This window comes from Lipotes vexillifer, unplaced genomic scaffold (assembly GCF_000442215.2).
Source record: "Lipotes vexillifer unplaced genomic scaffold, Lipotes_vexillifer_v1.1 scaffold940, whole genome shotgun sequence".
Lineage (NCBI taxonomy): Eukaryota > Metazoa > Chordata > Mammalia > Artiodactyla > Lipotidae > Lipotes > Lipotes vexillifer.
Window position 1 is genome coordinate 1205288 of NW_006775864.1, and position 24712 is coordinate 1229999.

General features: G+C 41.6%; 1 protein-coding gene across 1 annotated transcript in view; it reads left to right on the forward strand.

The window, feature by feature from the left end:
- LOC103075697 (contactin-associated protein-like 2) overlaps window positions 1–24712 on the forward strand; it is a gene marked incomplete at its 3' end in the record, with an annotated part of 1289195 nt that overhangs the window by 1195791 nt on the left and 68692 nt on the right. Inside the window, exon 16 of the mRNA XM_007450234.1 lies at window positions 3945–4181. Coding sequence (XP_007450296.1) covers window positions 3945–4181 — 237 coding nt within the window. The remainder of the gene's footprint in view (window positions 1–3944; window positions 4182–24712) is intronic.

The following is a 24712-nucleotide window of genomic DNA, read 5'->3' on the forward strand; positions in this document are numbered from 1 at the left end:
CCCCCCCCTGCCGATGCAGGGGACGCGGGTTCGTGCCCGGGTCTGGGAAGATCCCACATGCCTCGGAGCGGCCGGGCCCTTGAGCCATGGCCACTGAGCCTGTGCGTCCGGAGCCTGTGCTCCGCAGCGGGAGAGGCCACAACAGTGAGAGGCCCGCGTACCGGAAAAAAAAAAAATAAGAAAGAACAAGACCAGAAAGAATCAGAGAGGCAGAGAGACAGAAAAACCTGCCCCTAAATCCCCTTACTGAATGAAGCCTGTGTATGTACATAATGAAGCATATATACATATATCGAAATGTTTACCTAAATGATGTAAGTAAAATATGACCTAATCTAGATGTACTTTCTCTGCCAATTGATGCTTTCTAAATGTCCGGTTTTTTGGTCATATTAACATTCACTTAAAGAGTCTTTTTAAAAAAATCTCCTCAGACTCTCGACCATTGCTGACACCCTTAAATGTCAATTATTTCCAAATTAAAACACATTCCAGATAGATTAAAGAATGAAATGTTAAACGAGGTAAAACCATAAAAGTTCTAAAGGAAACTACAGTTGAATAATTATATTCTTTTGGATTAGAGAAGGTATTTATAAGCCTAATATCAAAGGCAGAAATCATAAAAATAAGATAGATGCATGTGACTACATAAACATTATATACAAGTTAACAAACACAAACTGGAAGGATCTAGTTGCTGAATTTATAACAAAAAATTAAAGACCCGGGACTTCCCTGGTGGCACAGTGGTTGAAAATCCGCCTGCCGACACAGGGATCATGGGTTCGAGCCCTGGTCCGGGAAGATCCCACATGCCGTGGAACAGCTGAGCCTGTGTGCTACCACAATGAGAAACCCACCCGTAGCAACGAAGACCCAATGCAGACAAAAATAAGTAAATAAAATGAATAAAAAATAAATAAATAAGACCCAAATATTGCTACCAATCAGTAAGAAATCTATATTCTATTTCTCCCAAAAAAGCAAAGGTCATGGAGAAACAAAAACTAAGAGTGAGGAAAACATAAAAATTATTCAACCCACAGTATTCGAAGCAATGCAAATTAAAAGAATGAACTCTTTTTTTTTTTTCCCCCCCTCTAGCCTATAAATTCAAAAGTATCCTGCCTAGTATGAGAATTGGTGTGGAGAAGGCAGGAATCTTATACCCTATTGGTGAAATACAAATTGATAAAGTCTTCTGAGAGGAAATTATATTGCAAATGACTTTAAAATGTTTATGCCCTTGTACCTAGCAATTACACTTCTAAGAATTAATTCTAAGGAAAAACTGGACAAGTATGTCAAGGTTTTTACAAGGATATTTATTATAGTATCATATAAAATGGGAATTGGAATAAGCTTTAAAGTCCAGTGGTATGGGATAGGGAGGGTGGGAGGGAGACGCAAGAGGGAAGGGCTATGGGGATATATGTATACATATAGCTGATTCACTTTGTTATACAGCAGAAACTAACGCAACATTGTAAAGCAATTATACTGCAATAAAGATGTTAAATTAAAAAAAATTTTTTTATTTACTTAGTAAAAAAGTAAAATTAAACTAAAAAATTTTAAAACTTTAAAAAGTCCAGTGGTAGTGGAATGGCAAAGTAAGTTACAGTGCATCACAGGGTGGGCTGCTATGCAGATGTTAAGCAAGATGTTCTAGTTGAATATTTATTGCTGGGGAAAATGTTTTATGATATATTAAGTGAAAAAAGCAAATTTCAAAACAATGCATATACCCCACTTTTTCTTTATTTTTTATACATATGTATGTTCATAGATAAAAGTAGAAAAGGCTATTTGCTAAAAGTGAAAGTCCTTCTATCTGAGTAACATTACAGATTCTCTTTTTCATTTTGCTTATCAGTGTGTTTATGGTTTCCACAATGAAAAACTATTACATTTGCAACCAGGGGAGAGGAGAGGCACACATCTAAAAACAACGATTTAAAAATGTCAGCATATTTTGATAGGATATAATTGTCTTAATTGACTAGTGATGAAAATTTAAACGGCTAGGCATTTATTGAACGAAAAGGCCCTTTGGAAAGCCTTATTGCAAGAATAAAAGCCATAGCTGCTAAAACGATAGACGCCAAATTGAAATTTCGTCACACAAAGAGTGACTACTGGATTGAAATTCTTCCAGATCATAGCAAAGGGCCAAATTCCCCTTAGCCCAGAGGTGCAGCGGTGCTGGTGAGCAGATTGCAAAATGGGAAATCCTTCAGAGTGGTTGTTTCTAATCATTTCTTTTGCTGTCTACTCTCCCATACCTTTAATCAAAAGGGGCATTGGGATCCCTTCAATTAATCCTCTTCTATTTAAATATTTTATTAAAAAATAACAATCCCTGGAGAATCATCACTCAAATCTATGCACTGCCCAATGAGAGAACTGCAAGGCTTGGGTTTATAAAGATAATAGTGCAAGTCATTTGCTATTTCACGGCTGAGGATTCACAGGCATAAGCAAAGGCTAATCCATCTCTGCAGCTAAAGCCTTTGATCCACCAGCCCTGTCTGATGAGCCGTCTAGATGGCACACTTTTTCTCAAGATACTGGAGTAAGTGATCAGAATCAATCTCCAGTGTGCAAACTTGCCCAGAGTCTGCCAGTCCTATTGACCATGCCATTTTTAAAGACATGCAGATCTTTATGTCAGAAGCATGTACGTCTGTGGTGCCCCAGACCCTGAAGTTCTTCTGCATTAGACGATACACACAGAACAGAGTTTAAGACCACAGGCTCGAGAATAAGACAGATCTGACACTGCTTTGGCACTTCGGAGCTATGAGTCCTTGAGTACACGACTTAATTTCTCTAAGCCTCAGTTTCCTTATCTGTACAATGGGGTTAAGGTAACAATGCCTACCTCGCCAGGTTGTTGTGAGAATCAGGTGAATATCATATGTGAGATGCTTAGTAGAGTACCTACTACATAGCCCTCAATAAACAGTAACTTTCACTTTATTAACCATATCTTTTTTCTAAATCCCCATCAGATTTCTTTTAATAATTTTAACTACTATCATTTAATTTAATTTCTAGAAAAGATGTTAGTCTAAAATACAGGCATATTTATAAACTTGAGTTCCTCCTTTCGTACCAGCTGCTTAAAAAAATCATAGCTAAGATTATTATAGATACAATCCACCTGTGATATAATTCTCCAATGTTCTATGAAATTTATTAGGAATATTTTAATATTTTCATGCTCATGAACCTCTAACTCCATAACTTACTGAGAAAAGTACAGTGAATTTGTTTTGTGTGTTATGTGTCTTGCAATGGCATTTAGACAAAAGCAGTAGAATCTGAATTGACCTGGTAATAAATGTGGTGTAGCTGACTTCCGTGTAAAATTCTCAATTCCAATTTCCAACCACCCCAAACAAGAAGCCCTGGGAACCCTTAACATGAATTTCAAAGCAAAGCATTTCTTGAGACAAGAACCAGGACTTACAATTACATTCCAAATGGATCTACTTTGTCTGGCTAATTGACTTGTTAACTATGCTAATATATTCATGTCCCTCTGCCTTTTTATATCTCTTCCAATAGATAATGCTATGGAACTGAATGCCATGAGATTAAAAACCAAAGAACTTAGAGAGTTCTGTAAACTTCTTTTCTATAGGAAACCAGATTAAACTTCCAAAACAGCTTATATAATCTGTGTGTGTCTCCAAACATTTTAGTACTATAGCAAATGTATTGCTTTGCAGAAGACAGTCTCTTTTAATCAGGCATTATAGCCTAAGGGGAAAAAGCTACAAGCTCTTCTATTAGGCAGGACCAACTTGACAGTGAGCATGCCCCCTGCACTTGGCAGTCTCATCTCCCACCACAGTGGTCCGAGGAATGATGAATGAAACAGAAGCCACAGCAGAGGTTATTCTATCTGAGCTCCGTGCCTTCTGTCTTTCCAGGTGGTGCCGGGGGCCAGCAGGGCTTTCTGGGCTGCATCCGCTCCCTGAGGATGAATGGGGTGACACTGGACCTGGAAGAAAGAGCAAAGGTCACATCCGGGTTCAAATCCGGGTGCTCGGGCCACTGCACCAGCTACGGGGCGAACTGTGAGAATGGAGGCAAATGCATAGAGAAATACCATGGGTATTCCTGCGATTGCTCCAACACAGCCTATGATGGAACATTTTGCAACAAAGGTAAGTCAAGCCAGTTTCCAAAGCCATTTTTAGACATCTCTGAAGTCCAGATCATCTGTTGAATGGTTTTTCCGCTGTACCCAGGCATACTTCATTCTGAGGGTAAAAGGCATTTGGAATTCTTCTCCCACCTGAGGCAGGAAGTCTCCTAAACCACTCCCTAATCTTTGTTGTTCATTAAGATGAGAGAATCTTTGAGTGTGGTGCAGAGTTTCCCCCAAATTCCAGCAAACTTTTCACTGGCTGGAACATTACAAGTCAAATAACCGTATCATGCCTTAATGGTGAGTGACAAAGTAAGCGGCCACTGAAAGAGGACTTGGGCCTGACCCTCCCACTCAGGGGAGTCAGAGGGTCAGCACATTATCTTGGACCCGTAGATCACTGCAGTGAATCTATCTGTGCCGCCCAGTGGTTTTAATGCCCACCCCCTCCCCCAGCTGCTAAGAGATTGGATTCAAGCTGGACTCACAAGAAAGCCCTCTGGCCAGTTACTGTCACTATCTTTAGTATCCGTCTTCCATAGGACCCCTCTGTGGGAGGTTCTCAGCCTCCACTAAACCGCAGGAATACTGAGATACCACATCTAATAGGTCTGTTATTACTGCATTATTTCAGTCTTGAGTGATTAATCCCTAATAAATTCTGCAGAGCCAATCAGCTGACTCCAAGAGCCTGGTGCTTATGCTTGTTGTCATTCGGGGTATACCCTGTGATCTTGCATGACCGGAAGAAATTCATTCGACTGGCCTGTGGCTTCCTGTCCCACTTGTAAACGGGAGAGATGGGGAGAGGCAGGGCTGGCAGTCTTCTTAAGCTACAGTTGAAATGCGTGTAAATCACTCTTCTCTTTCTAATGAATGTATAGCATTTGGGTAAAGTTCTCTGTAAACAGTTGGTGCATCTCTTTATAAGAAGCTTTACATAAGTAGCCTATTCATACTCTCATGAATACTTGGAGGGTTGTTTAGGCTGGCATTATTCACACAAGATGCCACACAGAAGGAGGAATTGTTCCATAACATTCTCTGTACATCCAGGCTACTGTCTGGCGGTGCTATAACATGAGCATAGAAATTAGGTCAGGCAGGGCTTGAAGAATGAGCGTGAGACAACAGCAAAGGTGGAAAGGAACACCTTTGCTGAATAATCCACAGCACGTTACCACCGCTATTACAGTGCGTTCTTCTGCTTGGAACAGCATGGCTCCATGATTTTCCCGTGGCACACAGTGCAGTGGGTTTGCAGAACACATTAATTTTGCACTTGTAGAAATGACAGTCTTGCAATTACCATTCATTGTGCTTGATGCTAATTTAGTGCAGTCATTCCCTTGCCAGAGTGGTGTCTGAATGCAATCAAGTAAGCACTAATGCCTGAGAGATTCCACTGCATAAGTGCCAATTTAAAGAAAATCATGAGCCCCTTATTTTTGGAGAGTTAGGTTAAGCACCGTGGCTCATACACAACCTCTGGGGGTTAATACGCAATATTGATGAATTGAAAGGCAAGGGTATGTACCCTTCAGCTTTGCCAATGTTCAAGATAAAGTCAAAGGAAGCTCGTGAGTTTCCACTGACATTATTTCAAAGGGTTTACACAGAAGATCCCTAAATATTCTCTGAATATCTGTTTAGCAGGATGAGTTTACATTTGATTCAATTAGTGGCTTTACCCAAAAAAATTAAAATTAAAAACTGCATGTCATGTTTGGAAAGTATTTGTGGGCATCCTTCTAAGTCAAGACAAGTATCCTCTTGACTTGGGGAGGCTGAAGGTGGTGCTGGGTGAGAGGAATCCAGGAAAGCTTCATCTGCACTAAGGCAAGCTCGTTCCCGGACGGGGTCTTCCCTCGGAGGCCTGCAGCCCGGTGCTCCCTCCGGTCAGGGTCTCACCTCCCAGAACAGCAGCTCCTATGACCACACATCCAGGGAGGCTACAGCCAAAGAACTCAGCCTCTAGAAAGCGCGGCCACAGCCACCTGCCAAAGTGTGAGCTCCTGAAAGTCCTTTGCGGGCCTTCTTTGGCTAGAATAGTTCTGTGCTTGTGAATATGGAAAACTGTTCACAATATTTTGCTCACTCAATGAAACAGGTCCCAACATACCACACACAGCCTGATTATATGTCTATACAAAATCAGACACACACACACGAGGAAAGCAAACTGTAAGAAAACACATCAGGGGCTTCCCTGGTGGCACAGTGGTTAAGAATCTGCCTGCCAATGCAGGAGACATGGGTTCCAGCCCTGGTCCAGGAACATCCCACATGCTAGGGAGCAGCTAAGCCTATGCACCACAACTACTGAGCCCATGTGCCACAACTACTGAAGCCCGTGCACCTAGAGCCTGTGCTGTGCAACAAGAGAAGCCACCTCAATGAGAAGCCCGCACACCACAACAAAGGGTAGCCCCCACTCGCTGCAACTAGCGTTAGCCTGCGCACAGCAGTGAAGACCCAACGCAGCCAAAACTAAATAAATTTATTAAAAAAAAAAAAAGGAAACACCTCAAAATATTATCTGTCATTATTCTAGGTGGTGGGTGAAAACACCAGCATTTATTTTCTTATCTTTTTGCTGTGTTTTCTAATCTTTACACAATGATGAATCACCTCTTTTTTTCCTCATTTTTGCCTCTTTTAGGGAAAAACTAAGTACTAAGCGACAGAGTTCTTACCCCATGCATTCAAGACTCACCTGACTGTCTCTGGTCAGAAAATATCTAGTTATTAACCAGAAATCATTATATCACGTAATCACACTATCTGGAATGGAGTAGCATCTCAGGTGAAGATTGCATATAATTAAATTACCTTTGAAAAATCTCTCTCTTAGTACATTTAACAAAGCCCAGTTTTTCACAAGCCTTCAAAGCGATCACCCTTCAGATGGGCCCTGGAGGAAGGTTTGCCTTGTTGGGGCCAAATTGCATGAAAATAAAAACACTTGTGTCACGCTCAGCCAGGTGAGGAGCTCACGCTAGGACTGGCATGGGACCGACATAGACCACTTTCGCTTTCTTTTGATTCAGAGAGAAGGATATATGGTTGCATTTGTAAATCGAATTGCCCCGTGCCGCCACTTCATGAAGCTCAGGAGGACAAAGGAGGGTTCCAGTGGGTACTTCCTGATGATGTTCTTTTGCTTTGTAGTGATGCATTGATAGTCACTGTCACCACCAGCCAAGCAGAGACAGGAGGCACTCCTTTCTGCCCTTCACTGATCTCTTACCAAAAAACTCCCGGAAGGTTCCTTAAAAAACTACAAATAGAACTACCATATGACCCAGCAATCCCACTACTGGGCATATACCCTGAGAAAACCATAATTCAAAAAGAGTCATGTACCACAATGTTCATTGCAGCTCTATTTACAATAGCCAGGAGATGGAAGCAACCTAAGTGTCCATCATCGGATGAATGGATAAAGAAGATGTGGCACATATATACAATTGAATATTACTCAGCCATAAAAAGAAATGAAATTGAGTTATTTGTAGTGAGGTGGATGGACCTAGAGTCTTTTATACAGAGTGAAGTAAGTCAGAAAGAGAAAGACAAATACCGTATGCTAACACATATATATGGAATTTAAGGGAAAAAAATATGAAGAACCTAGGGGTAAGACAGGAAGAAAGACACAGACCTACTAGAGAATGGACTTGAGGATATGGGGAGCGGGAAGTGTGAGCTGTGACAAAGCGAGAGAGAGGCATGGACATATATACACTACCAAACGTAAGGTAGATAGCTAGTGGGAAGCAGCCACATAGCACAGGGAGATCAGCTCCGTGCTTTGTGACTGCCTGGAGGGGTGGGATAGGGAGGGTGGGAGGGAGGGAGACGCAAGAGGGAAGAGATATGGGAACATATGTATATGTATAACTGATTCACTTTGTTATAAAGCAGAAACTAACACACCATCGTAAAGCAATTATACCACAATAAAGATGTTAAAAAAAAAAAAACTCCCAGAGCCCTTTTTCAAATGCACCTCTAAATATGTGATTATCACTTAAGGTGTTAGCTCTGCCAGGGAAGAGCTATTAAATAGGAATGCTAAGTGGGGAAAAATTCAGGTTTTGGAGAGAGCGTGAGGGCCTCCTGGAAACTCTGTAAGTTGGACCACATAGCCAGTCACCTCATCTCTACAGAGAGATGAGGTATGTTAGCCACAGATAGCCATGCAGTATCCCCTCTTCTCAGAATGTCCACCCACCAGCAGCCACTTAAACTCAGTGGACACAGCTCCATCCCGTGGCACGGTTCCTTCACAGCCCATTGGCTGAGGCTGTGGACTCCTCTGGGAGCAGAGCAAACCCCAGCCTACATGGAAGGCTCAGCTGTGGGTCTGTCATCCCTAGGATTAGCGGGGACCCCCACTGGAGACCAAATGGATAGTTGCCTGGACATGCCAAAGGTTGTCTTGTCTAATAGACTTATTCCTTCTCGGATGGTCAAACCTCAAAACATATTTATGACTATCAACCTCATTTTTATTTCTAACCAGAAATTAGCAACATGATTAGAAGCAAACTTTACCTCCTCTTTTCAAGCAAGAGGGAAAATAACAGGCCTATAGCAGCAACAGCAATTTCTGTGTTAAATGTTTGTAGCTGAACAATGCAAATCACAGGCTGATACGTGTCCCTCTCCCCCAAGTGCATGTCCACCCAGAGCCTCAGAACGTAAGCTTGTTTGGAAATAGGCTCTTTCTAGATGTAATTAAGGTGAGGTGGTACTGGATCAGGGCGGGCCCCAAATCCAATGGGAGTGTCCTTACAAGGGGAGGAGAGGACACAGAAAGACACACAGATGCACAGAGGAGACCCTGTGGAGATGGAGCCAGAGACTGGAGAGACACTGCCGCAAACCAGGGGACACCGGGGTCATCAGAAGCTGCAAGAGGCAAGGGAAGATCCTCCCCTGGAGCCTTCACAAGGGCTGTGGCCCAGATAACACCTTGATTTCTTTTACTTATAGCCACCGTAACTGTGAGAGAATGAATTTCTGTTGTTTTAGGCCACCCAGGTTGTGGTTCTTTATTATGGCCCCCCTAGGAAATCAATACAAGTGCATATAAAAATCTGTGTTGCTTCTTAATTCCTGCATTTAACAATGGTAACAGCTGTCATTTGTTGAGAACGTGCTATGTTCCAGGCAGTGTGCCAAGGTCTTTAATTACGTTGACATTACCTGATACTCATGACAACCCTGTGTAGGTGCTGTTATTATTTTCCCCATCTGACAGAGAAGGAAATTTAGACACAAGTGGGTATTCGTCGCTTGCCTGAGGTTCACATACCAGTAAGTAGCAGGACTGGGGTTTATACGCAGGCAGTGACTCGAAGCTCCTGTTCTTCACCACCATTCATTGTGTGTTACTGCCTCTCACCAAGGCCTGGTCCTTCATGTAGGTTCACATAAAACTAAAAACAGAACCCTCAGTCTTAAAGCTTTTTCGTTATTGTGATTCAGTAAAAAAAAAAAAAAAAAAAAACAGCACATTCTTGGATGCAGAATTTATCATAAGAAAAAATAGAATACAAGATCTGAACAGAGCCTCTGTCTCTCCCTCTCTGTCTCTCTCTCTGTCTCTCTCCCTCTCTCCCCACATTTAGGTGTAAGCTGTAATCATTTATTGATTTATCTCTTTAACAAACACTCAGTGAGCACCTAATATGCCTGGGAGCCTTGAAAGTAGAGTTTAGTCTGACTATGCTGAAATGTTCAAAACATGTCAATGGTTTATATCTACAAGACTAGGACAATCTAGTACACTCGGAAGCAGGAGATGTGAATGAGCTGTCACGTAGGCTGCCAGGAACAGTTCTTCATTAGGATTCCTTCACTGAGCCAAGTTTAGCAAGAACTTATCATCAAGAGGCACAAAAATATCTCCTAATTCACTTCTCTGCTCTTTGTTTTTTATAAAAATTTTCATGTTTGTCTGCCAAACCAAGACTGCAGCTGAAAAGCCCATATCCATAAATACTCAGAAACCATTTCCTGAGTTTAGGGAGTTGTCTTTTCTTCTCAAACACTATTTGTTTGTCACTCAGATAAAGTCCAAAATTAGAAGGACCAAGGTCACAGGACTGCAGTGACTACGAGTGATGGAGGATGGTGAATAGATGCAGTGTTACCATCACTTACAGCCACACAAGTGCACACCACCCTCACTGTGGCCCAGCTAAGTGTCCTCCTCTCCCTGCAGGGGTCATGACATTGACTAACATTTTATGACCTAAATTATTTACACAGAAGAAACTCTTTCTTGCTAACTCAAGTCCCTACATCGAAAATTGGTGATGTAATTGGACATGGGTTTGAATCCAGCTTCCTCACTTGCAGGTTGTGTAACCTTGAGCAAATGGTTTAACTCCGCTTGGCCTGGTCTTCAGAAACACGTAATCCTACTTCTTAATTTCACTGGGAGGATCACACGGAATCGTATGAGCGCATTTCCAAATGGAGAACCTGGCACCCATCAGTCAGGCAGCAGGTGTCACTTTTCAGTCTCAGCACTCTTTCTTTTTTTGTTTGTTTGTATTTTTGTTTTTACTTTAAATCGTGTCATCCTTTAATCCTTCCATAAAAGCTTTAAATGCCAGATGCCTAACTGGCATCATTTCAGTTACCTCTGAGTTCTAGATTGCTTCTCTGCTACTTGAGGAGCAATGACATCATCATAAAATGTCCACTCTGCTTATTGTGGTCACAGTCATATTATTCTGAAGCTGAAAATGTCATCTCCAGAACCTAAACCCTGATGGACTGAGGAATATGAAGATATGCTGAAGATGGAGAGGGAGACAGCAGTCTCTGCATCCCAGGGGTCCTGCCCACAAGTGCAACTCCTGATGCAAGGGATCCATCCCTGTTAAGAGACAACTTGGGTCACCTTAGCAACTGCTGCATCCCTTCCTAATACAAAGCCCATCAGGAGACAGGAAATCACTGAAAGACTTTAGGATTCTGTTTTGCTGAAAGGAGACCTAGACTCAAGTCCAAGTTCAGCCCGTAACGGAGAGGGCATCTCCGCTCTTGCCTCCTAGAGGGATGTTTCATGGCGAGTTGGGAGAGGTGGGTTTGCCCAGTGCACTTCGGATATTTACAAACTCTGCTTCTCCATGGCTCCAGGCACTGCCCGGAGAGCAGAGGAAACCCATGGGCTACCCTTGTAGAGTGGGTTTGAAGCCTTTTAGGGAAAATTAATTAATTTAAAATATTATAAAACAAGTCGGGGAGAGAGAGAAGAGAACTCTTGGAGTTCTGCATCTTAGGATCTCATCCTTACATGAAACTAGTTAATGGCAACAATGGCCATTTTTCCTCAGGACGGCCTACCCCGTCTTGATCCCAGCTTGGAGGATAGTTTCACACCAGCAGGAAGAGATGGTTTTCACTGGCTTCTTTTTCATTTCCAACTGGAACAGGCGCTTTTATAGATTTGGATGAATGCCTGCAGGAAAAAGAATTGAATTCTTTTTCCTCTTCCTCTTACAGTGCTATTCAAGAAGGGAAAATACTCCTCAATTAATACTTTTCTTAAATCTTCGGACCTTAGGATACAACTTAAAAGTATCACAGAAACATAAGATAATCTCATTAAAACCTTTAAAAAAGCAAAAGAAAAAAGAAAAGTCCAGAAAATACTTGTGGACAGAGGTCCATAAATTCTCATGGATAAAAGAAATTACTTTTGGCTTGATTCCAAAAGGCCAAAGCTGCAGAGATGGCCAACAAGTTTAGGTGACTTTATTACAGAATTTCATGGTGGTAAATAACATTCCCCCTGGCCTGGGGTTTTCTTTGGGGTCCCAGGTATAAAGAAAAACCTGGTTAATTAGCTTCCTGAAAAAAGGGATTTAAAAATCAGTGGTAGAAGCAAGCCCTTTCTAAAACACTAAGCAAAATAAAGGACACAGTTTTGGACTTTGCTTGGGGTTTAGGATAAAGAAATTTTTTCAAGTTTGTGCCAATTTCTAATACCTACCGTGTTTTGGACCTTTTTGGATACAACCATTTTTATTTTCCTGCGTGTTTTGTTGAATGTTTTCATTCTTCGTTCTTCAGCAATAATGAGAACTCTAAATAATATGAAGTTTATAAAAATAATACACTATCATTTCCTACCAATTAGTCATGATTTCAGCTGAAGCTCCATCCATTTCTTTTCTTTCATGAACCTGAAAATAATCAATCTAATAAATTTTCTGGAGGGTTTTGCTTTTTAAAAAATTTTCATTGGAGTAGAGTTGATTTACAACGTTGTGTTAGTTTCAGGTGTACAGCAAAGTGAATCAGTTATGCATATACATATACCTACTCTTTTTTAGATTCTTTCCCCATATAGGTCATTACAGAGTATTGAGTAGAGTGCCCTGTGCTATACAGTAGGTCCTTATTAGTTATCTACTTTATATGAGGGTTTTGCTTTTAAATTACTCACGTTTTAGGCTCCCCTTGCAAGCATGTCCATTCACCAAGATTCACATTGCCCTAGAGTATTTCATCACGCCCACGGGAGATGAAGACCTGCCTCTGATGCACAGCTTCTCCTCTCCACAATCTTCTCATATGATCATCATTGCCAGCGGGCAGCTCTGGCCTTAGCAAGTGGGCTCATTCTAGGCATCTCTTGGCTAGAGGAAATTCACTTTCTTAAATGATCAAGCCTGGGGGGTTTTGATCTGCCCATCTTATGATCGCCCTGGCTCTGAACTCATTCACATATTTTTACCTCCGTCAGTTGCAATTGACTGTAATAGTGGTTGATTTAGATAAATGTGTGTTTTGCTCTTTTTCTCTAGTGAAGAAGACCAAACCCTAAGGCAGGGGAAATGATTAGGGCCAACTGCTCTCTCTGAGCCATCCCTAAGCTTGGCGTTTTATTTTGTTATTTTTTAAGAATTTTTATTTTTATTTTTTTTATTTTTGGCTGCGTTGGGTCTTCGTTGCTGCACACAGGCTTTAGTTGCAGCGAGCGGGGGCTACTCTTCATTGCGGTGCGCAGGCTTCTCATTGCGGTGGCTTCTCTTGTTGTGGAGCACGGGCTCTAGGCGCGCGGGCTTCAGCAGTTGTGGCACATGGGCTCAGTAGTTGTGGCACGTGAGCTCTAGAGCGCAGGCTCAGTAGTTGTGGTGCATGGGCTTAGTTGCTCTGCGGCATGTGGGATCTTCCTGCACTACGGCTCGAACCTGTGTCGCCTGCGTTGGCAGGTGGATCCTTAACCGCTGCGCCACCAGGGAAATCCCAGCTAGGCATTTTTAATTTATTTATTTACTTATTTATTTATTTATGGCTGTGTTGAGTCTTCGTTTCTGTGCGAGGGCTTTCTCTAGTTGTGGCAAGCGGGGGCCACTCTTCATCATGGTGCGCGGGCCTCTCACTATCGCGGCCTCTCTTGTTGCAGAGCACGGGCTCCAGACACGCAGGCTCAGTAATTGTGGCTCACGGGGCCCAGTTGCTCCGTGGCATGTGGGATCCTCCCAGACCAGGGCTCGAACCCGTGTCCCCTGCATCGGCAGGCAGATTCTCAACGACACTGCGCCACCAGGGAAGCCCCAGCTTGGCATTTTAAATGTGTTTTCTCCATGTTCTCATGAGGTCTGGGCACATGATATAGAGCAGTGTTTAACTCAGCCTGACCAATCTCCTCTAGCTGATCTTCCAAGTAATGAGTTCACTAAACATAAGGTGGCTTCTGAGCTACTCAGGTTCCATAAGGCGAAGACTCTCAATGAAGTCGAATCATTGGCAGTAAAATTTAACATATCTATGTACTGAATGAATGAAGCAAGATCAAGTGGCTTGATCACTAATAAAAATTTAATTTCCTTATATGCACTGGACACAAGTATAGTGAAATACAGAACACTTACTGAAAGCCTACTATGTGGGAAGCAGTGGATTGACAGTGAAGAGACCAAGCTAAATGAGACGAGGCTTGGAATGAAGTGGAGGCTGTAGACCCAACTGCAGTACAAAGGAAAGCGAGACAGAAAGTGCTGAGTGATACCTGGATACGGAACCAGCCCACTGGGAAGGTGCCGATGCCAGAGCTGCTCTTAAAGTCCCATCCAAGGGTAGTAGGGCAGATAGTGCTGGGTTGCACTGAATTCTGGGGGGAGGCGTTTCACTGGGGGACCTCTCCCCCATTGACCGCTCCCTTTTTTTCTTTAAAAGACATTTGTCAGGAATGAATCTCAAGCTTAAAGATTCAAGAAGCCCTGTGAACCTCAAGTATAACAAAAATAAAAACCACTTAAAGATATGTCATTAAAACCAAAAGACAGCATTTTAAAACATCCCAGTTTTTTTAAAAAGCATTTATTTTTGAAATAATGTAATTGATATTTACAAGAAATACTTATTTGCTTTTAATATTACAAAAATAGATTGCTTTGGAAAACTAACAGCAAACAAAACAGTTTAAGATTAGACCAATTTAGCTCTTTTTCAACTTATTCCCCACCAATCAGTGATATTTTGTGAAGCTTTGCTTCTAATCTGAGAAAAATAGGGAAATTTTTAAGTGGGCCAAAGGCCTTAACAGGCACCTTATCAAAGTTATACAGATGGCAAATAAGCATGTGAAATATGCTCCACATCATCTATCATCAGGGAAATCCAAATTAAAACAATAGTGAGACACCACTACACACCTATTAGAATGGCCAAAATCTGGAGTACTGACAACACCAAATGCTAACTAACAAGGATGTAGAGCAACAGAAACGCCTCATTCATTGCTGGTGGGAATACAAAATGGTACAGTCACTCTGGAAGAGATTTGGGCAGTTTCTTACAAAACTAAACATATTCTTACCGTATGTTCCAGCAATCATGCTCCTTGGTATTTACCCAAAGGAGTTGAAAACTTATGTCCACATGAAAACCTGCACACAGATGTGTATTGAAGCATTATTCATAACTGTCAAAACTTGGGAGCAACCAAGATGTCCTTCAGTAGGTGAATGAATAATGAACTGTTGTACATCCATTCAGAATTCAAAATAAATGAGCTATCAAGCCATGAAAAGACATGGAGGAGACATCAGTGAATATTACTAAGTGAAAGAAGCCAATATGAAACTGGATGATTCCAAATATATGATATTTTGGAAAAGGCAAAACTGTAGAAACATTGAAACCATCAGTGGTTTCCAGGGGTTGGGTGGAAGAGAGGAGGAGGAATAAGTAGGCAGAGCACAGGGGATTTTTAGGACAGTGAAACTACTCTGTATGATAGATACTATTATGATGGGTTCATATCATTATGCCTTTACCCATTGAATGTACAACACCAAGAGTGAACTGTAATGTAAACTGTAGACTTTGGATGATTATGATGTGTCAGCATCTTTGACAAATCAACAGTGTGACTGTAGCAACTATACCAATCTAGTGTGGGATGTTGACAGTGGAGAAGGCTATGCATGTGTGGGGACAGACAGTATATGGAAATCTCTGTATCTTTCTCTCAATTTTGCTGTAAACCTAAAACTGCTCTCGTATTAAAAAAGGATAGGGGTGGGACTTCCCTGGTGGTGCAGTGGTTGGGAACCCACCTGCAAATGCAGAGGACACGGGTTCGAGCCCTGGTCTGGGAAGATCCCACATGACGCGGAGCAACTATGCCCGTGCGCCACAACTACTGAGCCTGCACTCTAGAGCCTGCAAGCCACAACTACTGAGCCCTCGTGCCACAACTACTGAAGCCTGTGCACCTAGAGCCTATGCTCTGCAACAAGAGAAGCCACCGCAGTGAGAAGCCCGTGCACCGCAACAAGAGAAAGCCTGTGCACAGCAATGAAGACCCAACGCAGCCAAAAATAAATTAATTAATTTATTTTTTAAAAAAAGAGTAGGGGATTTTATTCAATTTTCCAAAATTTTATTATCATCCTCCCAGATTTTTCCCTCGTCCCTACTTCCCGAGAGTTTTATATGTGCTTAATGGTACCCTCTCTTTGTATTTCTACTTTAAAGATACCCCCTTAAAGATACCACTTCAAAGACAGATCAGTTAATTGACATGTAAATAACAGTTTATCCCTGCTTTTTTTGTTAAAAGAGGTCTTCTAAGAACTCTTCATTAACTTTAACATGACCAAATTCAATTTTAATATTCTATTCTAAAGTTCAGACTTAACCAATGCAAATTTGCTTCCTTTAGACTTCTACAAATTTACCATTCACCACTCCGGGGGCCAATTTTACTTCCTGTGTTACTCACCAAGGAGTTGGGTCAAGTATAGCTTAAAGAAAGGTCCCCACTTCAAGCCCCTACTTGAAGCATTCTCTCTGCCACCCTTGCAGCCACCAAAATATTCTTTCAAATCTTCTGTTCTTTTCAACCGTACCCCTATGACCAGCAATGCAGCCAATATCATTCTAAACTAATTTTGGTTTTTAAAAAAAGGAATCTGTCCTTTTTTGAGTTTTCTCGGTTGAAGAGAGAAAGCTAATATCATTTAGAACAGTGGAGCAAAAAATACCTTGAATTCCAATTTCAACATTATTGAAAACAAAATTGAGCAAGAGACTCTCTTGGCATTCAGTTTCTTTATAAATTGGCTTAATTATATAAAATGTATTATTCACAGGTCCGTGAGGATGAAATGAACTGATGTAGGTGAAAGTACTTTGAAAAGTGTTAATGTTATGAAAATGCAAATGATTTTGAAGGTTATTAATCCCTAAGTCAAAGGTCCTGCGAGGGTCTCTTTAGAGAGAGGACTGAAAAGTATAATATATTGCCTTTCAAAAGCCACCAGGAAACGCTGCACAGAACTTCTCCGTCCACATGGGTAGTGTTGCCCTACCTGCAGAAGAAAGCTGGACATCCCACCTATTTACATTAGTACTTGCCCATGTCTGGACAGCAGTGACATGTATTATCTAGAGCTCAAAGATTAAACATTCAGCAAGACTTTAGACATTAGAGTTTTCCTATTCCATGGCCTGCAGGGCTGCATTCATAGTCAGTCCAACACTTGCATGCCGTGACCATGATTAAATCTCTGTCTGTATCATGGAATTGTCATGAATCGTTTGACCTGGAGAACCATTAAAGCAGCAGATACACTTGAGCTTAAGTAAGAATGGATTCAGAAGCAGCCTCTTGGGGTTATTATTGAGGTCTTTAGAAAATAATATTGGTTCCTTGAATATACGGTTTCAAAAAATAAAAAGTGACTGCTAGATTCTAGAAGCCCTCATTTAAAATTTTCCCCTTGTCCCAAGTGATTAACAGTCTCTCTGCCCCCTTATTAAGGATGAGAACTTCAGTTCAGGTTAATGAGTCCAGGTATTTCTTATGCTTAAGCCAAATGTAATTCAAATATTTGCACAAGACCATTGCTAGTTTCTTCTTAGAATCAGAGATCAATAAGGTTGCCACTGAAATGCTTTCTAAACTTTACTATTAGAATAATCTAATTTAAATCCATTTTAAACGGGTCTACTTTAGTCTGTTGGCATTTTAGAATTCCTTAATAAGTGTCTCCTATAATGGAATCTTATAAATTTGGTTAAAAATATAAATTAAGTCATGTAAATCAAATTAAAACAGTAGACCAAGTTATAAATTTCAAAGAAGTTTATAGGTCCCCCCTCTCCTATTAAATAAGCAAAAATTTACCTTGTGTGAATTTGTAGTCTCCTACTGAATCAGAAGCCACAAGTGATTACAGCACTTCATAACGTCTTTAAAAATATCAAGGACTAGTGCAAAAAGTTTTATTTCTATTACCGTAATGAATTTATCATGATTTCAGACTTTCAGCTTTTACCCTAACATTTAAATGTTATTGGGTGACTTATTTCAACACTTCTTTAATTTCTCTTATATTGTTAAAAGTTTATGAAGCTCTTTTTGTCACAAAATCAAAGTATCTCAGGGTTGAAAAGGATATTACATATATTCGTATTCAACTGACATTTTACTGAACTCATCCTTTTATGCCAGGCACTGAACTAAGTATGTTCACGTATCTTAATTTATTTAATCACCACAGCAATTTTGAGCTATAGGTATTAGCACTCCTATTTGAAAATGAAGAGACTGAGGCTTCTAGAGATTAAGTTTACTATCCAAAGTCCTGTGGCTTCGGCGCTACCCCAGCTCCAGGCCTGGTGTTTTCTCCACCATGTACACCAGCTAAGGGTCCTCTTTATAATACACCCACTGGATGGGGGTGCAAGCTGTGCTTGACAGAGGACGCGGCGCTACAGGAGGTGGCTCACTCCATATCTGGACATTTCTGATAGCTAGAAGGTGTTCTCTTATCCTGCACCACCATCTCTATCACAGACAGAAAGCGTCTTCGTGAAGAAACAGCGGATGTCAGGCTCTGGCTTCAAATCCCTGTGCCTTTAAGAACTCAGGAAGGTACACATACCTTCAAAATTCCCAACTCCAAGGAGGACAAATAAAAGCATCTAATCTAAAGCTTGAAATAACCTAAAGCCTTGAAACAATCAGAACTCTAAACAATGTGAAGTTCACAGAAATAACACCCTTTATCTTTCCTGCGCGTTAACTTCACGGTTTCAGCTGAAACTCTGTGCACTTCTTTTCTTTCATGAATCTAAAAGGAACCAGTCTAAAAAACTGTCCTGAGGGTTTTGCTTGTAGATTACTAACGTTCTGACTCCCCTGTCAGGGGAGTCAGGTCCACTCACCAATGTCCACATTGCCCTTGAGTACTTCAGCACGTCTGCAGGGCGTCCTTCTCTGGTAGTTGTCCTGTGTATAATGGCAAGTTAGCGAGGGCCATGGATAGTAGGTAACACATCCCGCCCAATTCGTCCTCTTTTTATCACACCAGCCGGATAGCTATGTGTAGGCCTAAGTCCCAAAAGTTCTGAATAATTTTCCCTTCTTTCTTTGTCTGCCTTCCTGAGGCTCTCTCTGTGGGGCTGATTGAGGAAACATACACACACACACACACACACACACACACACACACACACTCTCTCTCTCTCTCTCCCTCTCTCTCTCTCTCTCTCTCTCTCTCTCTCTGTCTCGGATATACACACACAGACACACACAGCACAGAAAAACAGAGGCAGAGTTGAACCGGACCTGTGGATTTCTAATTGTAAGCCTCAGAAAACAAGACATTTCTTTGTATTTTTGTATTTTTTAGGGTACCACCCACATACCATATCCATGATTTTGTGTTAATAATGGATCAGACTTTTCTCTCCAAATATATAAGGTGAGGAATGAAACAAGGGACATGGAGAGTCTGACCAGATTCTTCTGACATGAGAGACCAGTCTAGACTGCTTTCTAACAAAGAAGGTGATTTGCAGGGTAAATACAAGCCATGCTCTGTGAGTTTTCCTATTGATGAAATTCATGCTTTGAATTACTGATTGATGGCTGCTGAAGGATTGCAATATCTCTGTTCTAGTCTGAAGACAGCGCTGTAAGTAATGCGCTTCTGATGACTGAAATTCCAAAATCCAAAAAAAGATGGAAATTACCAAAGTAAAGCTCTGCGTCCACTTTTTTTTTTTTTTTTTTTTTTTTTTTAAAATGGTAGTAGCAACATACATATCTATAATTACCTTAAACGTGAATGGATTAAATGCTCCAACCAAAAGACAGAGGCTCACTGAATGGATACAAAAACAAGACCCATATATATGTTGTCCACAACAGACCCACTTCAGACCTATGGACACAGGCTCCGGACGCGCAGGTTCAGCGGCCATGGCTCACGGGCCCAGCTGCTCTGCAGCATGTGGGATCTTCCCGGACCGGGGCACGAACCCGTGTCCCCTGCATCGGCAGGCTCAACCACTGCGCCACCTGGAAAGCCCTGCGTCCACTTTTATAAGGAGCTAGGAGGGCAGACACACTTGGTCAGCTACACTATCCCCTCACATCCTTGCACAGAAGTTACAGAGGGAATTCAGTCTACAGTTGTGAGCTTTTGGCATTGCTGCAGCCCACACACCTTCATTTATGGCTACACAGCAATACTCTCCTCTGGCCAAAGGATAATGTGGAGATAATGACACAAATAAAACATCCTCTGGACAAAGGTGAGTAAAGAGCTCACAAGCCAGGACACAGCTGGCTAGCATACTAGATAGAATCCAGAGTAGCTGTCTTTGTCTGTTCGGGCTGCTATAGCAGAATACCATGGACTGGGTTGCTTATAAACAATAGAAACTTATTTCTACAGTTCTGGAGACTGAAAGTCCAATATCAGGCTGCCAGTATTGTCGGCTGAGTGTTTTCTTCTTGGTCAGAGACTTCTCGTTGTATTCTCACATGGCAGAAAGGGCTAGGAAGTTCAGTGGGGTCTCTTTTATAAGGGCATTAATCTCATTCATGAGGGCTCCACCCTCATAACCTAATTACCTCCTAAAGGTCCCACTTTCTAACACCATCACTCTGGGCATCAGGATTCCAACGTGTGAACTTGGGGGGGAGCACAGACATGCAGACCGTAGCAGTAGGCATCCTCTTTTACAAAAACAAACCTGTAAATAATCATCTGCCCCCACCCAGTTTCTCCCCTTCCTGTCACTGGCCTCACCCCACCAGAGCGCCCATGCACACACACACCCACATTATTAAAGTTGCTCTCCACCGTTACACTGGAGGGATATTTGCTGTTTTTTTAATTAAACTTTTAGAGCATCTGTGAGTTCAAAAGGAAGAAATTGTGGAAGAGTAGGAATAGTTTAAGGAATGTACTCTGAGAGTAGCCTCTCTCCACCCAAAATGATTTCCTGTGAACTTGCTCAGTCTTTCCTGTGGCCTGATGCGCTACTATTAGAGCATCATTTGATTTAGCAGGAGTGGGTCTGGGAGGACGGGGAGGCTGTTACTCTGGCACATTACTGTGGATTTCGTCTTTATGGAGCCAGGTGTAATTTAGGGGTGAGGAAAACGGCGGACGAGATTTGAGGAGGTGGCTAAGGTGCCCTCTGTGAGGCCAGAGACTTGAGATTTTGTCAGAGGTGGAAGGAGCGGAGCGGGTAGAAGAAAGCAGTCAGAGATGCCCTCCTTCTTTCATGGTCTTGCCGAGGCCAGCCCTGCCTGGGCAAAGAAAGAGGAAACTGATCCACCCTCCTGGCGGTTCCCTTGCTACTGAGATCCAGAATTCTAGCTACTTGCATTATGGCCGTAATTTAGTTACATTATCAGATAAATCATCTTTAGTTATTGATTCATGTTAGAATATTGTACTATAGGAAAATCTATTCCAAAGTTCCTAAAATCAATTTATATTATTACAGTGCACTACGTATCATTATAAGCATACTATTAGCATATATAGTGTAAGCATTTTTCCTTGAAACCACTTGGTCTTCATGCCCATCATTTAAAAAGACTACTAAATATTCCATCCAGCAGAGTTACCAAAATTTATTTAACCTAAGTATCTCACAAGAAGGAAATGGCAATTTCTATTTTTGCTCTTGAAATTGTTTCCAAGACAGTATGGAACTGGCACAAAAACAGAAATATAGATCAATGGAACAGGATAGAAAGCCCAGAGATAAACCCACGCACATATGGTCACCTTAGTTTTAATAAAGGAGGCAAGAATATACAGTGGAGAAAAAACAGCCTCTTCATTAAGTGGTGCTGGGAAAACTGGACAGCTACATGTAAAAGAATGAAATTAGAACACTCTCTAACACCATACACAAAAATAAACTCAAAATGGATTAAAGACCTAAATGGAAGGCCAGGCACTGTAAAACTCTTAGAGGAAAGCATAGGCAGAACACTCTATGACATAAATCACAGCAAGATCCTTTTTGACCCACCTCCTAGAGAAATGGAAATAAAAACAAATAAACAAATGGGACCAAATGAAACTTAAAAACTTTTGTATAGCAAAGGAAAACATAAACATGATGAAAAGACAACCCTCAGAATGGGAGAAAATATTTGCAAACGAAGCAACTGACAAAGGATTAATCTCCCAAAATTTACAAGCAGCTCATGCAGCTCAATATCAAAAAAACAAACAACCCAATCCCAAAATGGGTAGAAGACCTAAATAGACATTTCTCCAAAGAAGACATACAGATTGCCAACAAGCACATGAAAGGATGCTCAACGTCACTAATCATTAGAGAAATGCAAATCAAAACTACAATGCGGTATCACCTCACACTGGTCAGAATGGCCATCATCAAAAAATCTACAAACAATAAATGCTGGAGAGGGTGTGGAGAAAAGGGAACCCTCTTGCACTGTTGGTGGGAATGTAAATTGATACAGCCACTATGGAGAACAGTATGGAGGTTCCTTCAAAAACTAAAAATAGAGCTACCATATGACCCAGCAATCCCACTACTGGGCATATAGCCTTAGAAAACCATAATTCAAAAAGAGTCATGTACCACAATGTTCATTGCAGCACTATTTACAATAGCCAGGACATGGAAGCAACCTAAGTGTCCATCAACAGATGGATGAATAAAGAAGATGTGGCAACATATATACAATGGAATATTACTCAGCCATAAAAAGAAATGAAATTGAGTTATTTGTAGCGAGGTGGATGGACCTAGAGTCTGTCATACAGAGTGAAGTAAGTCAGAAAGAGAAAAACAAATACCATATGCTAACACATATATATGGAACCAAAAAAAAAAAAAAAGTTCTGAAGAACCTAGGGACGGGACAGGAATAAAGATGCAGACGTAGAGACGGGGGAAGGGTAAGCTGGGACGAAGTGAGAGAGTGGCGTGTACATATCTACACTACCAAACGTAAGGTAGATAGCTAGTGGGAAGCAGCTGCACTAGCTGGAGGGTGGGAGGGAGACGCAAGAGGGGGGAGATATGGGGATATATGTATACGTATAGCTGATTCACTTTGTTATAAAGCAGAAACTAACAAAAAAAACTCAATAATTCCAGGAGGGAGAAAGAATTGAGGTGAGGGACAGATGAAGATGAATGGCAAAATGTTGATAACTGTTAAAGTTGGGTGATGGGTATATGGGTTCATCATTCTCTCTACTTTTGTATGTATATTTGAAAATTTAAAACAGTTAATATTAAAAAGTTAAAAAAAGAAATTCTTTCCAATTTTTTATTGTAAATAATACTGTGGTAAATGTGTTTGTAAATGGCATTTTAGTATTTTACATTATTTACTTGGGATGGATTGCCACATGCAGAGAGGTAGAGTTAGCGGCTGTAAAATGTTTATGACTTTCCGTGTGTGGAGCCCATCTAATTTCCCAAAACACAGTGCCAGTGTGCGTGCAATACGCACAGAAGCCCGGGACTCCCAGCGCCATCAGCAGGGTTTCCTTTTTTTTCATTGTTGTGAAATAATAAACCAAAAATCATTCTTTATCATTTTACTTTGCACCTCATTAATCACTGGAGAACAAAGAATTCAAAAGAAAGGTCTGGCAAGATTGATGTGTCACTGACAAAGCCCGCTGGAGCACTGCACAGCCACACGTTTACAAAGTCAGGGTCCAGGCTGAGTCGTTCCCTTTGCTGGTGTCCCAGGCTGGATGGGAGGGGGTTGCAGGTGACACTCACCATGTGCATGAGACTGTGTGAAAATGAACAGTTAGAGGTCTAGTGAACATTCTCTATCAAAACGTAACCTAGGGGCTTCCCTGGTGGCGCAGTGCTTGAGAGTCCGCCTGCCGATGCAGGAGACGCGGGTTCGTGCCCCGTTTCGGGAAGATCCCACATGCCGCGGAGCGGCTGGGCCCGTGAGCCATGGCCACTGAGCCTGCGCGTCTGGAGCCTGTGCTCCGCAAATGGGAGAGGCCACAACAGTGAGAGGCCCGCATAACGCAAGGAAAAAAAAAAAAAACAAAAAAACGTAACCTAGGTGTATTCTATTAACCCAGTAATTACATTAAGAAACCTATCCTAAAGAAACATTAGTATTAGAGAAATACACATCCACAGGACCAGTCACCATAGCATATTTTTGTGGGATAGTGAAATGTAGGGGGAAAAACTAAATATCCATCAATAGAGGGACTACTATTGAATTGTGATACGCAACCACGAGAGAGAGTGCGATAGACATATTTATTCACATGAGAAAATGTCCACGCTATATTATTAAGCTTAAAAGATAGAATATGTAAAGTTTGTTTGTGTTTGTATTAAAAACCCATGCATTTCCTGGGCAAGAACCCTACTCAGAAAGATTTCTGCAGTTCAGACACCCTCCGGTGATGATAAATGGATGCATGGTACTATGTGTAGCATTTTGCATGCAGGCACATTCATTTGGTTTTCTTTTATCTAGAAATGAAGGTGAATTCACTCTTCTTTTGCCATTAATATAAGCAATTGGGCTTCCCTGGTGGCGCAGTGGTTGAGAGTCTGCCTGCCGATGCAGGGGATGTGGGTTCGAGCCCCAGTCCGGGAGGATCCCACATGCCGCAGAGCAGCTGGGCCCGTGAGCCATGGCTGCTGAGCCTGCGCGTCCGGAGCCTGTGCCTCACAACAGGAGAGGCCACAACAGTGAGAGGGCCGCGTACCGCAAAAAAA